This window comes from Microchirus variegatus (genome assembly GCF_963457635.1).
Source record: "Microchirus variegatus genome assembly, chromosome: 11".
NCBI classification, from domain to species: Eukaryota; Metazoa; Chordata; class Actinopteri; order Pleuronectiformes; family Soleidae; genus Microchirus; species Microchirus variegatus.
The window spans coordinates 4,414,067-4,430,628 of record NC_139812.1 but is presented as its reverse complement, the minus strand read 5'-3'; the positions used below and the strand labels follow the sequence as shown (position 1 = coordinate 4,430,628).

Below are 16,562 nucleotides of genomic sequence, written 5' to 3'. Positions count from 1 at the left end.
GAGTGTAAATGTCGCTCTGTACTATCTGACAGGTGACACGTTTGTCTCCATTTTGTCCTAACAAAGAAGGGACTTACTTTGAGTCATTCTCTACCTTTGCTGAGGGTACTGTATGTGATATTTCCCCATCCTCTATTCCCATGGTTCTGGAACTGTGGTAGCTTCCTCTGGGGGTAAAATCAGAAATAACGTTCTACTGTATATACCAGGGTATGTGATCAGAGGAGTGGAGCTGAGGAAATTTGACCGCAGTGCGTAGAAAATGAAATAAATAACAACAAAAATATGAATTAGAGTCACTTTTGCTCTCGCTTTTCATCTTACTCCAATGTCAGCATACCAGTGAGTGAAGTATACAGTATGTGAGGAAGAGGAGGATGATGTTATTCGCACTTTTTGACCTATTTACACTGTATTTTAACAATATTTTGAGAGCTCAATATTTTCTCAGGTGGCACTAAAATAAAATCTTTGAGATCCACTGCTCTATCCTATCAACACCTGTATAACAATAATACAAAACTGAATGGTGATGTAATTTTGAAGTGAATCGGAAACATCAACTGATATTTTACACAAAATTCTATTCAGTATTTTTGATAGTTAATTTATGTGATGTAATGACAAAATAAAAAGGTATTTTGTAGACCAAGAAATCACATTTATTTTGATTTCACTTTGATTTCAGAACATTTATGTCCATTCAAGGCAAATCTTTTCATATTAATTTTTTTTACACAAAAAGCTTTTTTTTTGTAAAGGCAAGGAGAAATTCAGAACAGAGTAGAATTATTAAACCCAACAGAAATACATACAGTACATGTACCGAGTACCACTCAATGCTTTACATATTTATTGTATGGAAGCGAAATTTGTGTAAAGTTTTACCAGGCCTGAACCTCTTTATCTGACAAAAACTTCCCATGAGGTTCTGTGGCTCCAGGCGGCAGCAGCGCCAGGTAAACTGGAGTAATGGCGCCCTCGTCTGGAGACTTGGGGGCTTTGGGACCGGCCATGTCTGTGCGCACCCATCCTGGACAGCAGGCATTCAGCAAGATCTATGGCAATATTTACAATCCATATGTGAATCATGATGAGAGGGCCTCAGTTTATACTATTATTTGTGACATATTCACTATAAAAGAATTGCACCCGACATATCATAAAAAAATATTATAGCATTAAAAACTAGAGGTTGACTTTCTCTTCAGAAATCAGTGCAGCCAATATGCATAAGTCTGGACATTTTTTTCGTGCAATCTGATAAAATATAAGTTTAATAATAAATGATACACACAATTGCCTTACATAATTAATAATCAGCTTATCTACAAAATAATCGGTCAAAGCTGAAGATAAACAAAATGGACAGCCTGATTAATGCAAACAATACACCTACCTATATTAAAACCCAATGCATTTTATTTATATATTTTTATTGATGTATATATATATACATATATATATATATATATATATATATATATATATATACATATATATATACATATATATATACATATATATATATATACATATATATATACATATATATATATACATATATATACATATATATATATACATATATATATATATATATATATATATATACATATATATATATACACATATATATATACACATATATATATATACACATATATATATATATATATATATATATATATATATATATATATATATATATATATATATATATATATATATATATATATATATATATATATACATATATATATATATATATATATATATACATATATATATATATATATATATATATATATACATATATATATATATATATATATATATATATATATATATTGAAATATTAAATATTTCAGTGATTACCCCGTCATTTGGTCTCTCCCTGGACAGACGACGGGCCAGGATCATGGACAGGGTCTAAAAACAGAGACAAACAAGGACACTCATGTAGAATAAATGTTTTTGATTAAAGATTTTAAGCCTGCAAATTGAGTCGATCATACCGTCAGGCCTGTCTTGGAGATGCCATAAGCCGACTCCGGCCAGCCACCCTGTTTGTGCTCATTCTTCTTGGCCAGGGCCACAAACTGCTGCATGAGTCCCATCAGCTCCTCCTCTGTGATGTCCTCGCTGCGGAAACGCTGCTGCAGTGCTGCGCTGCACTGGTTTAAAGCGCGGGAGCTGACGAAGCTGGAGACGTTCACCACGCGGCCTGAAATAAACATAGCAGGTGTTTGAATTGTGATGTTGTTGTAGCTCTCTCTTTGTGCCTAACAGGTTTGTCAACAAATTACACAAGAACACTTTAAATAGTTAAATAAAACTAATATTACCATTATTAAGTATTGTATCAAAACTCATCACTAAATCGTACTTTCAATGACTACTGCAGTCTCAAAATTATTCATCCCCCTGAATAGATTTCAGGAATCGGGAATCAATCAAACTAAATAGAATTTAGAATTTACTTTGATTGCATGTTAGTCAAGAGTCAAGCTTATTGTCTGAAAAGTTTAGAGAAGAGATTGTTGCCTTGCACAAACAAGGAAAAGTATGCAAATAGATAGAAGATATCAAGCCTGCCACCAGAGTTCTGAGGATAATAAGGTGCATACTAAACGCTGAAGGGCTCCAAGCCCTGCCTCAAACTCCAAAGCGTCAGCTCCAAATTGCTCAAAACTATATAAATAAGCCAAAGAGGTTTTGGGATTGTGTGCAAAATGATCCTGGAACAAAATGCCATGCAGTCTTTGAGGAAGCTGAATCTTGGGTGTCGCTGGACCTTCCAACAGGACAATGATCCCAAGCAAAGTCCATCAAGACTTGGTTTCAGAAGAAGTCCTTGAAGATACTGGAGTGGCCTTGGCAGTCGCCTGACTTGAACCCCATAGAAAATCTCTGGTGGGATTTGAAAAAGGCAGTATATACACCCAAGAATATTAGTGAGCTGGAGGCCTTTGCCCATGAGGAATGGGCTACGATTCCTCAGGACCACTGCCAGAAGGTGGTGTCTGTCTATGCATCATGTTTGCAGCAGGTCATAACATGACCAGGGTGCTCTGCTAAGTACTAAGATGCTTAACATGAAGGGGCTGAATAATTTTGTCATTTTTAGATTGCAGTAGTCATTAAATGTAAATAAAGGAGAAACCACTTGTAATATTAGCTGCGTTGAGGTATTTTAACTGTTACTGTTTGATTTGTTTGTTGCAAACAAAGCTGCTAGTACATTTTGCCAATGAACCTAATTTGCAATGGGTGTTGAAAAAATTTGATCGCAACTGCTTGGGCTGGAAAATCCAAATGTTACAAAACCTAAAAAGCCTCACAAAAAATGCCCCGAAAATAGGGGAAGAAAAATTAGGGTCTGCAGTGAAGATCAAAATACAGATGGCTGACAGTGGACAAGAAGTTGAAGACAGATAAGTTAGTGAGTGTCGATAATTGGTTCCTGGACCAGGAAGCAAAACAATAACATTAGCCAACAATGTCTTTCCGTACACACACTCAGTGGATATTTAATTTAATCTCCTCCCATCATGTGAGAATTCTTAGATGCTGTTGTACATACACTTTCAATGTCTGTCTGTTGCTGACATGAGAATATTAATCAACTAGGACTGTAAGCAGTACTGAGAGGGTCCTAAATGTTCACCCACTTTTATTTTAAAAAAATCACCTATTCTTCCTTCTGGAATATGTGTGCCACATTTTATGTGATGACTGGAGCCTAAAACACATTAGGGGGCGCTATACCGACAATGTGCCACACTCGAGCCAAAGTGAGGTATCAAATTAAAGGACCTATTATTTCAAATTCATGAGAATCTGACTGAATCCAATTCCCCCCCACCCCCCCCCCCCAAAAATATGAATTTCAATTGGGGGTGTGATTGAGCCATATTGCCATACCTGCAAATGAAAACATAAAAACATATCAAATGTCTTGTGCTAACATTTCAGTGTAGAACTCATCACCTAACTCGAGAAACTTATCCAAGTCCAAGGTTCAGTGTTTGTAAAAAGCTACAGTATGTGTGTGTATGAATGTGCACGAACACAGTGTAATACCAGCTTTTTATTTCCATGTTTCAGAAACTAACTTTGCCCAGTTTCTGTGTCCATACCTCCTGCTTTGATGATCGGCATGAAGTCAGTCAACATGTCTCTGGTGGCGAAGATGTTTGTCTTGAGGGTCACCTCCGCCTGGACTTCAAACGGAGCGGTGTCTGCCACTAGAGAAGAGATACACAGAGAGACATCCGCTTTACAGTGCTCGTCTCAAAGAGCGAGAGAGAAAAAGAAAAGCAGCTTGGTTCAAACATTTTCTCAAACTCAAATAATGCAAAAAATAATTTACTGCACTATGAGAATGTACCAATGATTTTAACCAAACCATTTGAAATCTGAGCCCTCTCATTACTGATGTGGCTGACACACTGAATGAGACACATTTCACTTTTCACGCTCACCAAAGTTATTACAGAGCTGAATCTTTTTTATTTAGTTCAATAGTCTGGGTACTTTTTCTTATTGTCAATATTGATAATATTTTTTTCTCTCTATTCAAAGTGAAATGTTTTATGAGGAAATGAGAATATTTGAGATTTCAGGAAATGCATGTTTAACAATGTGAAAGTTCAGGCATCTTGTTACATAACTTGAACCATTCCACTAAATGAAAACATAGTGGTCCTGATTTACTTAGATTCTAAATAGAGAGCGCTAAATTGCGTGCGCGAGCTTAAAGACTTCGCCTGCGACTGGATTGCGTTTTGCAGGTGACCTACTTAGATTGCAACCGCAAATTGACTACAGGCACAGAAGTGGTTAAAGGTCACATAGAGTGGTCCTGTTGCACATAAATGTTAGTTATGGAGGTCTACTTACATATATTAACTTGTTTTTATGGTCAAAAACCTCCTAGTTGCTGTAAAATAGCCGATAGAAATCCTCTTTTCTGATAGTGTATTTTTGCTGCGAGATTTCAGAGTGAATTTTCACCCCCAGAAGACACAGTCTTGTGATTGGCCAGTACTATCCAGCACATCCGTTCTCAGAAGCGCAGCCCCCCCCTCTGGAACGGCGGATGCACTGCTCCTCATTATCAAAACATTGTTTTAACAGTGTTTAAAAATAGCTTCGTCACGACTCCCCGCCACAGTCCCTTTTATGACTTTAAACCGGAGTCAGACCCAGAGTCAGAAGACACTGTTGCTCGTGAAACACCTCCACAATGGACGTTATTCTTCTTCTGCGGTTCAATGTACGTAACCGGATGTGCCCGGACTACCGCCCGGAGCAGGACGATCGGTTGTTCAGGAGAACCGCTGCTTACGTAACTATTACGGGATTTTCAGTGATCTCGTTGAGCCCCGAGATTACAATAAAACACAACGTTCTCAGCAATGGCTGAACTGTTTGTTTCGAACCGTCAGGCTTCATAAACAAGGTAATGACGCAGATACACACCAAAAAAACCAGCGATAATAGGAACTTCCGGTCTAGTTCCGCTTTAAGACCGCCCTATTTAAATGAGGATTTTGCGCTAGTCAAGGGTTGTCAATATGGAGAAAGAGCAGACTCAGCGGAAGCGCAGAATGAAATTTGAAAGTAACCAAACCAAGTCAAGACCAAGACCATTGCACCAATCACTATTAAAACTGCATTGTGGAGTGCTTTAAGTGGTCATCAGGAGTAGAAAAGCACTACAAATAGACACCAAAGTGTAGTATATATGAAATAAACAGTGTATTAATAGAGTGTGTCAGTGTAATCCTACCTTTGAATGCTATCCCAGCATTATTGACGAGGACATCCACACCTCCGTACTTGTCTTTAAAGTAAGCTGCAGCGGTTTTGATGCTGTTCAGGTCGTTGATGTCCAGCTGATGAAACATGGGCTTCAGTTCCTCTGAGTTCAGAGACTTCACTGCTTCCTGACCGCGGCTCCTGCAACATGGTAACATTTAGTCTTTTTTAAAGGTATATTAATATATACAACATTCATCTGAAGCAAAGAGCTCGCGGAGTTATTTTCCCTATACTTTGAGTTTAGTATGAATTTCATTTGCTTCAATAAAGGGTCAGTGCAAAGTTTATTTCTGAACTTTGATTTGTCATTGCATGGTTGAGCAGAAGGATGAGATGATGGGCCCTGGGCACAGTCATGGAAGACTGCACATATCGTTATATTATTATGACTCATTATCAGTTCCTCCAGGGGCCACCTGACTCGATAGACACATTGGGTAGTGTTGTAACGTGAAATTAAAAATGTTTACACAATCTCTCATCACTTAATGAAATTATAGACTCTTTGGTCTGTGCTATGCTCTTCTTCGATCATCAACATCAATTAATATGAAAACAATAAGCGGATTAAAACAAGAAGATGACAGCACATAAAGTAAGTAAATATGAGTTTAAAAAAATGGAACCGGCATCTCACAAAAAGCAAAAACTATGAATAAATATAAATATAAACACACACTAAAAGGATGTTGAAGAAATAAAAAATAAATAATATATGAAATTAAAAAAAGTATAAGAAAAATGACAACACATTCAGACAAGTCTGTAAAAAAAAAAAGGTTTGGAGAAATGCATCATCATAAGGGCCCCACATTTCTGTTGTGTAGCTAAGTCCTAAAATGCGCTGTGATCCAAGGGAGAGAAGCCCAGACTGAGGTGATGTGAAACCTAAATCTTGAGATCAGGTTTCAAGTTTTTAAAAGTTGAATGAAAACAGTGCAATGATGACGATGACACAGCAGTCGGTGTGCTGAGGTGTGGCACAGGTGCGATACCTACGCGTCTCTGGCAGTGATATAAACATCTCCTTGGAACTCCTTGCAAAGCGCTCTGACAATGGCCAGACCAATGCCCTTATTACTGCCCGTTACCACGGCAACCTTGGTGGACATACCTGCATACAGATGACATCTGCGTAAGTGACATACAAGTATGTGGATAACACAACATAGACTCTCTCTCTCTCTCTCTCTCTCTCTCTCTCTCTCTCTCTCAGTCACGCACACTGTATAAAGATGGTGAAGGTGCGACTGCAGAGATAATATTTGCTGAGTCATGGTGACAATACAGAAAAGAAAAAAGTACAATATAAAGTAAAATAGCACTACATGTGGCTCTGAATACAACACATCTACATATTCATATTTTAAACGACAATTTAATTGTAAAAAAAAAAAAAAAAACAAGGTTAAAACGTAGGCAGTCGTGCCATCAGAGCTGTTGTGACTAATGACATCCAGACTTGTTGCGAACTGTTCAGAAATCCGATTTTTCGAGGAGCAGAGACTAGTACCTCAACCATGACCTTGGGTTTGTGCAGCATAAATAGCGTGAACAAGGAATGTGTTCGTAAACACGATTGGGAATAATGAATGTGATCGTAAACACGATTGCGTGTTAAAGTTCAAGAGTCAGGACTTTTCGCCTCATTTTGTTACATAACGCAGGTGCAGATAAAAACTACGGTTTTACATTAGCTGAATAACTAGTTCGAATAGTTGGCTGAATATTCTTTCTTACTGTGAGCTGGTGTGAAGCTGGTGAAGGTTCGGAGAGACGATGCGCTGCAGAACAACGACAGGAACAGTTTGTGAGGAGGAGGCAGCTGGATTTATGCCGTCTGCTGCGGCTGCTGCTGCTGGAGAAGACTACTGCGCACCATCACTGCGCATACCCGGAACAAAAACACCACATGGTATGGACTGGCTGTTCAGTGTGAGAACTACAGACAAACTATGATGCTTTACAGGTATTTCTGTTGGATTTTTACTCCATTACAGTCATATAACCATGCCACTAAACAGCTCGTGTGCTATTATGTATATTATTTTTTATATTTCCATCGGTGCAGTGTGAATGACGACTCTTTTTACATTGTATTTTAGTTTGAAATTTGTAAAAACCAAACGATAACTGCTATACTCCTCTATCTTATGTCGTACCTCCGTTTAGGGACCATTTGCTGTTTGTCAGTCACCCTATGCTGAGTCTGTAATGTAACGTTATACAGTATATACATTAAACAATAACATTTCTTAATCAGGGATTATGAATACATGAGTGATGATAATGATGAATAAAACAGGTTTAATTATAATACAAGTAATAGAAGACAACTATTATACATTTATTATAGATATACGTGATTATAACTCTTTTTTTCTTTTTCCATTTACACGTTTTAACTATAATAATAACAGTATTATTATTATTATTATTATTATTATTATTATTATTATTATTATTAATAACAATAATAATAATATTAATAATAATACAACAACTACTACGACTACTATTAATAATAACCATTATCCCAAATTACAATCGATTAGATTACAATCATAAAGCCATTAATCATAATCTATAATTTTGTCCTGTGGCAGATTATGTTACTTGTATGTAACTCCCACACAAATCAGCTGACCTCTTCTTCATTGTTTACATTTTTGAAAGTTGTATTCATATGGGAACCCTAACCTCCAACTATGGAACAAAGTAACTTTATGTAAAAACATTAAAAAAAACTGTTTATACATAATATTTCAAGACAGTTTACAAAATAAATCAAAAACAACAAAACAGCACACAAGCAGAGATCAGGTAGTAAGACTAGCCAAGCCAAACAAAAAACAGCACTAGTTAAAAAACAAAGACAGATAGCATGGATCATAAAAAAGGAAACAAATGGACAGTCTACCATTGAAATACAGAATTATCCACTGAGCACACTATTCTATCTGTTGCAAGCAGATGATGAAAGATATTGAGGAAGTCTCCACATATTTTAAATTAAATGGCTATGCAACTGGATTGGTGAGCTTTTGTCAAGTTACAGTGGTATGCAAAAGTTTGGGCACACCTGCAAATTTTCATGATTTACCTTTATAAATAAGTGGTAGTTTGGATAAGAAATGTCAGTTTAATATATTACATTGGAGACAAACACAGTGATATTTGAGAAGTGAAATAAAGTTTATATGATTTACAGAAAGTGTGCAAGAATTATTTAAACAAAATTAGGCATGTGCATAAATTTAGGGAAAATAATAAATTAACTCAATATTTTGTACATTCTCCTTTTGCAGAAATAACAGCCTCTAAATGCTTCCTATAGCTTCCAATTAGAGTCTAGATTCTGGCGGAAGGTATTTTGGACCATTCTTCTTTACAAAACATCTCCAGTTCAGTCAGGTTTGATGGTTTCCGAGCATGGACAGCCCGCTTTAAATCACACCACACATTTTCAATAATATTCAGGTCTGGGGACTGAGATGGCCATTCCAGAACATTGTATTTGTTCCTCTGCATGAATGCCTTAGTAGATTTTGAGCAGTGTTTAGGGTAGTTGTCTTGTTGAAAGATCCAGCCCCTGCACAACTTCAACTTTGTCACTGATTCCTGGACATTGTTCTCCAGAAACTGCTGATATTGAGTGGAATCCATGTGACCCCAACTTTAACAAGATTCCCAGTCCATGCACTGGCCACACAGCCCCACAGCATGATGGAACCACCACCAAATTTTACTGTAGGTAGCAATTGTTTTTCTTGGAATGCTGTGCTCTTTTTCCGCCATTCATAACGCCCCTTGTTTTGCCCAAATAACCCTATTGTAGTTTCATCGGTCCACAGCACCTTATTCCAAAATGAAGCTGGCTTGTCTAAATGTGCGACTCCGTTTGTGGCAGGTGCAGAGAAAAGCCTTTTTCTGCATTACTCTTCCATACAGCATCTCCTTGTGTAAAGTGCACTGAATAGTTGAATGATGCACAGTGACACCATCTGCAGTAAGATGATGTTGTAGGTCTTTGCCTGTGGTCTTCCAATTCCTCACAATATTCCTCACAGTTGAAACTGAGAGCTTAAATCTCTGAGATAGCTTTCTGTATCCTTTCCCTAACTCAGGGGTCACCAACGTGGTGACCTGGTAGCCCACAGGCAGCCAATATCATTGATATTGTTTCTAAAAACTGTTCAGTGAGGAAATCCTCGAAGTAGAACAGAAATACATCACAAAAAGTGTTAGAAGTAAGCACTGGAATGAACGTGTATGCAGTTGAATGCATAATATTAATCATTTATATGGAAAAAAATGGTGCATAAAATGTTGATGTGGTAGCCCTCCATATTATTCTTTACCCTTCAGTTAGCTCTCGGTCTCGGTTGGTTGGTGACCCCTGCTGAACCATGATGTTGAACAATCATTGTTCTCAGGTCATTTGAGAGTTGTTTTGAGGCTCCCATGTTGCCACTCTGAGAAGATGCAAAGAGGAGAAACACTTATAATTGGCCTCCTTAAATACCCTTTCTCATGATTGGATTCACCTGTGTATGGCGGTCAAGGGTCACTGAGGTTACCAAACCCATTTGGAATTCCAACAATTAGTGCTAAATGTATTGGAATCAATAAAATGACAAGGGTGCCTAAATTTATGCACATGCCTAATTTTGTTTAAATAATTCTTGCACACTTTCTGTAAATCATATAAATGTTATTTAACTTCTCAAATATCACTGTGTTTGTCTCCGATATGATATATTTACCTGAATCCAGGAGTCTGAATCTTATGAAAAAACTTGAATCTTATCCAAACAACCAATGATTTATAAAGGAAAATCATGAATACTTACAGTGGTGCCCAAACTTTTGCATACCACTGTATGTTTGATTGTTCACCACAGAGGGTCTCAGATCCAGGTGGGGTCATGAGGGGCTGCAGCCGTCGAGCTGGAAGAGCTGCAAGGAAGAGGAGGCAGAAATGTGAATGCCCTATCCAGTCAGGTATTATTATTACTTTCTACAATGCTTTCAATTCTGTGTTTCAGCACTCTCTCTGCTCTGTTTCCCACTGCTGGTCTCTCCCATCACATCTGACCCTTTCTCTGTCTCTTCAGTCTCTCTGTGTCACCAGCCACAGTATGTGAGGCTTATGAAGTTTCTTCACCAGCGAGGATTCACTTCAGCACTGCTTCAGCCAGCCCTCTTCACTGGTAAAACTCTTCTTTCATCCTTGTCTGTTTGACGGCTTCTGGATTGGTAGTGGATTATGCAAAAATTATTTTAAACAGTTTTTAACATCGACTTGGTCTAGGTGAACGTCTATAGTTTCCAAAGAGATTCCAGAGAGATCTTGAAGAGAGATTTAAAGCGGACCTAGTCCGGAAGTTCCAATTAACGCTGTTTTTTTTAGTGTGTATCTGCGTCATTACCTTGTTTACGAAGCCCTGAAGTTTCGAAACAAACAGTTCAGCCATGGCTGAGAACGCTGTGTTTTATTGTAATCTCGGGCTCAGCGAGATCTCTGAAAAAATCTGGTCCGGTTACGTAAACAGCAGTTCTCCTGAACAGCAGATCCTCCTCAGGTACATCCGGTTGCGTACATTGAACCACAGAAGAAGAATAACGTCCATTGTGGAGGTGTTTCACGAGCGACAGTGTCTTCTAACTCTGGGTCTGACTCCGGGTCAAAGTCATTAAAGGGACTGCGGCGGGGATTTGTGACGAAGCTATTTTTAAACACTGTTAAAACAATGTTTTGATAATGAGTAGCAGTGCATCCACCGTTCCAGAGGGGGGAGCTGCGCTTCTGAGAGCGGGTGTGCTGAATATGTCACTTCCGGGTATTGGCCAATCACAAGACAGTTGGGAAGGCTCTACGCTGGCTGGCCAATCACAACACACTCAGTCTTCTGGGGGTGAGATTTATGTCTGAAATATCGCGGCTCAGGACAGACACGTTCGACTTAATGCAAGGCCAGGTTGATTTGAAGGAGGCACTGTTTTCCTGTTTACAAGTCAAGGACCCATCAAAATTGATAGGACTTTCTATTTAAGTATTTGTGTGTGTGTGTGTGTGTGTGTGTGTGTGTGTGTGTGTGTGTGTGTGTGTGTGTGTGTGTGTGTGTGTGTGTGTGTGTGTGTGTGTGTGTGTGTGTGTGTGTGTGTGTGTGTGTGTGTGTGTGTGTGCGTGCGTGCGTGCGTGTGTGTGTCCTCTGTCATGCAGACACAGGCAGAGGACTGCAGACTCTCAAAACTATAAAGGTAAGCTGGCTAATCCATAACTGATGTGACCATTGTATTTGATTAAAGTAGAGCTGGAACTCAGGTGTTTACTAATACAACTCTGATTTTTTTCAGCTTCCTAAATGTGAATATTGTAAGGCTGCAACTAACAATTTTCATATTTTCTCCATTAATTAATCCATTAATAATTGTTAAATGGCGCAACGAATCGTAAAAATATTCACATTTAAGAAGCTGAATAATCGAAGAAACCAATTCATCGGTTATCAAAATAGTTGTCAAATAAGTTAGTAACTGATCAATAATCGATTCATCGAAAAATTGTTGCACCCCTTGAGTATTATCTGGTTATTTGCTCAATACAACAAAGAAAGCGTTAAAACAGAATAATTTTGTGAACAAAACAAGAATATCATTAACTATTTTCTAACATTTTAATGGACCAAACAACTTGTCGTTTAATCAAGAAAATGATCGCCAGATTAATTGATTATGAGAATAATCATAGGCTGTACTTTTTTTGTTATTATTGATCAATAAAGCCAGTTGCTCATATTGGCTGTTTCACTACAACTACAGCCCCTGCAACAATTCCCTTAAATTAAATAAAGAATAAAAAAGTTGAGGACAAAAAACACAATAAAACAGCTGTCACCTGTCACATGATTGCATCAGTCCATGCTCGTCTTGTTGTCCTAAGCTTAGGAGAAAGAGCTCGGATGACAAAATATAATTCTTTTTACAAACTGCAAATAAAAGTCAACAATCACCTACTTTTCTTGAGATCATGCTTACTGCAGCTTTAAATAAACCACAATAACATTCTTTGAAGTGGTATATACAGCAGGTAATGCTGATTACCTACTAACTAAGGTAGCAACAGTAAAAACAAAAATGATGATCATGACTAATACACTCACATTTTTATTTAATTTTATTTTCACAAATTACTTTTTATTTATTGTCCTTTTGATGACAAAACGAAAAAGTATTAAGAAAATGTATTGCCCCCTTTTTTCCCTCATTCAGAGTCATGGATTCTGTGTTTATGTTTAATGAGGTGATTTTATCAAGTTAATTAAAAAGGAATTTTATTTGAGCTTAACTGATCGAGCTCTAAATGACTTTGACTGTTGTGGCAGAGGGTTGATAAATGAGTTTGTCGCCCAGTCGCAGGCTCTCGACATGTGATGCTTCGCTCAGATATTAATGATGTGTCCTTGGGTGTTGTGCTTCAGTTGAGTGGAAACATGTTAAAGCAGTGATGCTTGGTGGCTGTGTTGAAATGTATTCTTCTGTCAGCCTGGTCAGCTCATCATCTCCCTCCCTGCTTCCTGCCTCCTCACAACCTCAACTGTTCTGTGCAGCTACCTGGGCCAGTATATTAAGAGGTAAACAGAGAAACACACTTTTCCATGACATTATATGCGCTTTTCGTATATATCTTTCTTTTGTGATGATGTTTCATCCAGAATTTCAAATTAAGAGTGTGTTGATATGGAGCAAATTAGAATTTACTATATAAAAAAAACATATGTATGATCCAATGTGAATCTTGTAATTTAGGGCTTCTGCTGCATGCATTTCGTGAATGTGTGGGGTTTCAGTGTCAATCACGATATTATCTTGGATGATTTAACTTGCCCACCCCTAAGCTGAAAGTGGAATATGAGGATGTAGGAATCACTGTTTTTGTCTCTGTAGCTGGAAACACCGTCTCTCTCCACTGCTGGTGCTCTGTGTGTACCTGGTATGCGAGCGACACCAAGGAGAGACCTCTGATTGGTTCCCCTACATTGACATGCTGCCAACCTCCTACACCTGCCCTGCCTATTTCACACAAAATGTCATGGCTGTTCTGCCCGCCGGCGTGCAGAGGCAAGCTTTAGAGCAGAGGGAGGCGCTACAAGAACTTCACTCCTCCAGTCAGGACTTTTTCAGGTGTGTTTCTCACACAGAAGCAGGTTCTTTTGGTTGTGTTTTTAGGGTGTGCAAAGAAGCCTGGGACATTAGAGCTGAGAGAAACTATATTATTGCTCATTAAAAAAGAAAAAAAATGTATGGTGACAAGTGCCCTCTTGAGTGGTAAAAACATGAGGAAATGCCCAACTGGCTGCCAGACTATATATGTGGCCTCTAAAGAAAATAAAAATATAAAAATAATTCTAAAGGAGTGCCTTTCTTGTGTAGAAAAGTGATTGCTGCCAAGAATGTTACATGCATCATTACATACAATGAATAAAAATCTTAAGGGATTGGGGACTTTAAGTCACACTTCAGTGGCTCTCAATAAATAGAAAGTATTCATACACATGTCTACACAAGTCCATACCACAAAGCAGTACTTGTTGTTGTGTTGTGTAAACATGTCAGAACATGTAATTCTTCAGATGACTTGATTTGAACAATGTAAAAATCTCTCTATGTGATTTATTTTTGGTCCAGATCCCTGCAGCCAGTCCTGAGTCAGCCAGCAGAGGAGGTGTTCACATATGAAGATTTGAGGTACACACACACACACACACACACACACACACACACACACACACACACACACACACACACACACACACACACACACACGTATACACTATATGTGTAATTATTTTTATCCCACCAGGTGGGCGTGGTGCAGTGTCAACACACGCTCTGTCTTCATGTCCCATCCATCCAATGACCTCCTGTCTGGACAGGATGTTTATGCTTTAGCCCCTTTCCTGGACCTGCTCAACCACCAGCCTGATGTGCAGGTAAATACATGAAAGTTAAACTCTGCATAAGCAATCAGTAGATACTACAGATGTTGTTTCCTTTATGTAAACAACATGTTTGTTTGTTTGTTTGTTTTTCCTCAGGTAAAAGCAGGATTCAATGACGTGACAGGATGTTACGAAATCAGAAGTGTGACCGGGACCCCGCGCTTCCACCAGGCCTTCATAAACTATGGCTCCCATGATAACCAGCGCCTGTTGTTAGAGTATGGCTTTGTTGCCCCCGGCAACCCACACAGTGTGGTTTATGTAGATGCAGGTAAACTACGGTGCAACATGCTGGAAAAACTGTAATAAAAACTGAAATAATTGTACATTTATTTATCTAGAGCTGTATTAATTTACTGCAAGACTCTGAATTCATGTCCTCTGAGTTTAGAGGGATGTTGGTGTTTTGATAATTAGTGGCCATGTTAAGCATACATTTACAATTTGGACCTTGCACACTTAATAGATAAAGAACAAAGAAAACAAATTTGTACAAGCCACAAAACACTCAAAGATGTTATTGACTCAAGTTAAATACCTTTTTGTGTCAGTGTAGCCTTGAACAGTGTGTGTTGCAGAAATGTTAATATTTAATGAAATGACGAAGGTTATCTCATTGATTTTGTACCTGTTTGTTTCCTCAGATCTCCTCTGTGATGTTTTAAAAGGCGACTGGAGTTTAAACCAGAAGATGAAGTTCCTCAAAGAGAACGACTTCGTTCAGTGAGTCACACTGCTTCTGCATTTTTTTTAAAACATGTTTAATCTCTTTGCTGATAAACTGTAAATTAACTCACGAGCTTGGATCCGTTTGTGAAAGTTAAAGTAAATACGTTTTAGATTTGACGCATGAAATCCGTCACATCCCCTCTTCTCCTCCCTCCTCCTCTCAGAAACCTGACAGTATCCACTGATGGCCCCAGTTGGAGGTTGATGACGGCTCTCAGACTCCTGTCCATGCCACAAACGCTGTAGTAGGACCATTTTTTTATCATTATTAGTTGTGATATTCAATCACTTGGAAAAACATGCTAGTCAACCCCAGCTGTAAAAAATGAGGTCAGTGTATGTATTAAAACTGCTGTGTGTTTTTTCTAGTCACCAGTGGAGGGCAGTGTTGCTCGGCCAGGCAGTGTGTGAAGACGGGGAGGAGTGGAGCGTCCTGATGGCCGAGAGACTATGCCAGCGACTACTACAAGATACACATGCTGCTCTGGATAAGGTGTGTGCACACCCTCAACATTAAGTGTTACTCTTACCCAGTGACGTGACTGTGACTTTGACTGTGTGTGTGTGTGTGTGTGTGTGTGTGTGTAGATCTCTGACCTCCTGCAGCAGTGTGACCAGTCAGTCAGGGAGCAGCTACATGTGGCCCAGTCACTACGACGGGAGGAGAGGTGCCTCCTGGGACATTGTCTTGAAGTTCTGCGAGGCATGATGAGACGACCAGAAGAGGAAGTACTGTTGCCATGCCAACCTGAAGTTGATGCTGTGAGCTGACATCTGAGTAGATCCTTTGCTTGCCAGTTGCAACAACAAGCAAGGTGATTTGCTGAAAAAAAATGATCAGTACAAAGGTACGCTGAACAGACTAGTGGTGACGCTGGACAGACTAAGTCATGTGTAGTTACAGAGGTCCAAGGGCAATCCATCCATCCATCCATTATCTACCGCTTTATCCTCCACATGAGGGTTGCTGTGCCTATCTCAGCTGGCACAGGGCGATAG

General features: G+C 38.7%; 2 protein-coding genes across 2 annotated transcripts; one reads left to right on the top strand and one right to left on the bottom strand.

The window, feature by feature from the left end:
• Positions 1-714: 714 nt before the first annotated feature.
• On the bottom strand, positions 715-7,686 carry cbr1 (carbonyl reductase 1). Its single transcript, XM_083897948.1, has 7 exons — positions 7,570-7,686; positions 6,829-6,943; positions 5,798-5,967; positions 4,143-4,250; positions 2,019-2,227; positions 1,879-1,932; positions 715-1,058 (listed from the first exon to the last, which is right to left on the bottom strand). Exons 2-7 carry the CDS (start codon positions 6,939-6,941, stop codon positions 885-887), a joined length of 828 nt encoding a protein of 275 aa, XP_083754074.1. The 5' UTR covers positions 6,942-6,943; positions 7,570-7,686; the 3' UTR covers positions 715-884.
• A 3,058-nt stretch (positions 7,687-10,744) lies between these two features.
• Positions 10,745-16,334, top strand: setd4 (SET domain containing 4; the record flags this gene model as incomplete). The annotated part of the gene is made up of 12 exons (XM_083898002.1): positions 10,745-10,833; positions 10,947-11,042; positions 12,056-12,093; positions 13,378-13,466; positions 13,780-14,016; positions 14,521-14,580; positions 14,696-14,825; positions 14,931-15,105; positions 15,479-15,557; positions 15,728-15,808; positions 15,933-16,056; positions 16,152-16,334. The coding sequence occupies exons 1-12, from the start codon at positions 10,758-10,760 to the stop codon at positions 16,332-16,334; spliced, it is 1,368 nt and encodes a 455-aa protein (XP_083754128.1). The 5' UTR covers positions 10,745-10,757.
• Positions 16,335-16,562: the final 228 nt, after the last annotated feature.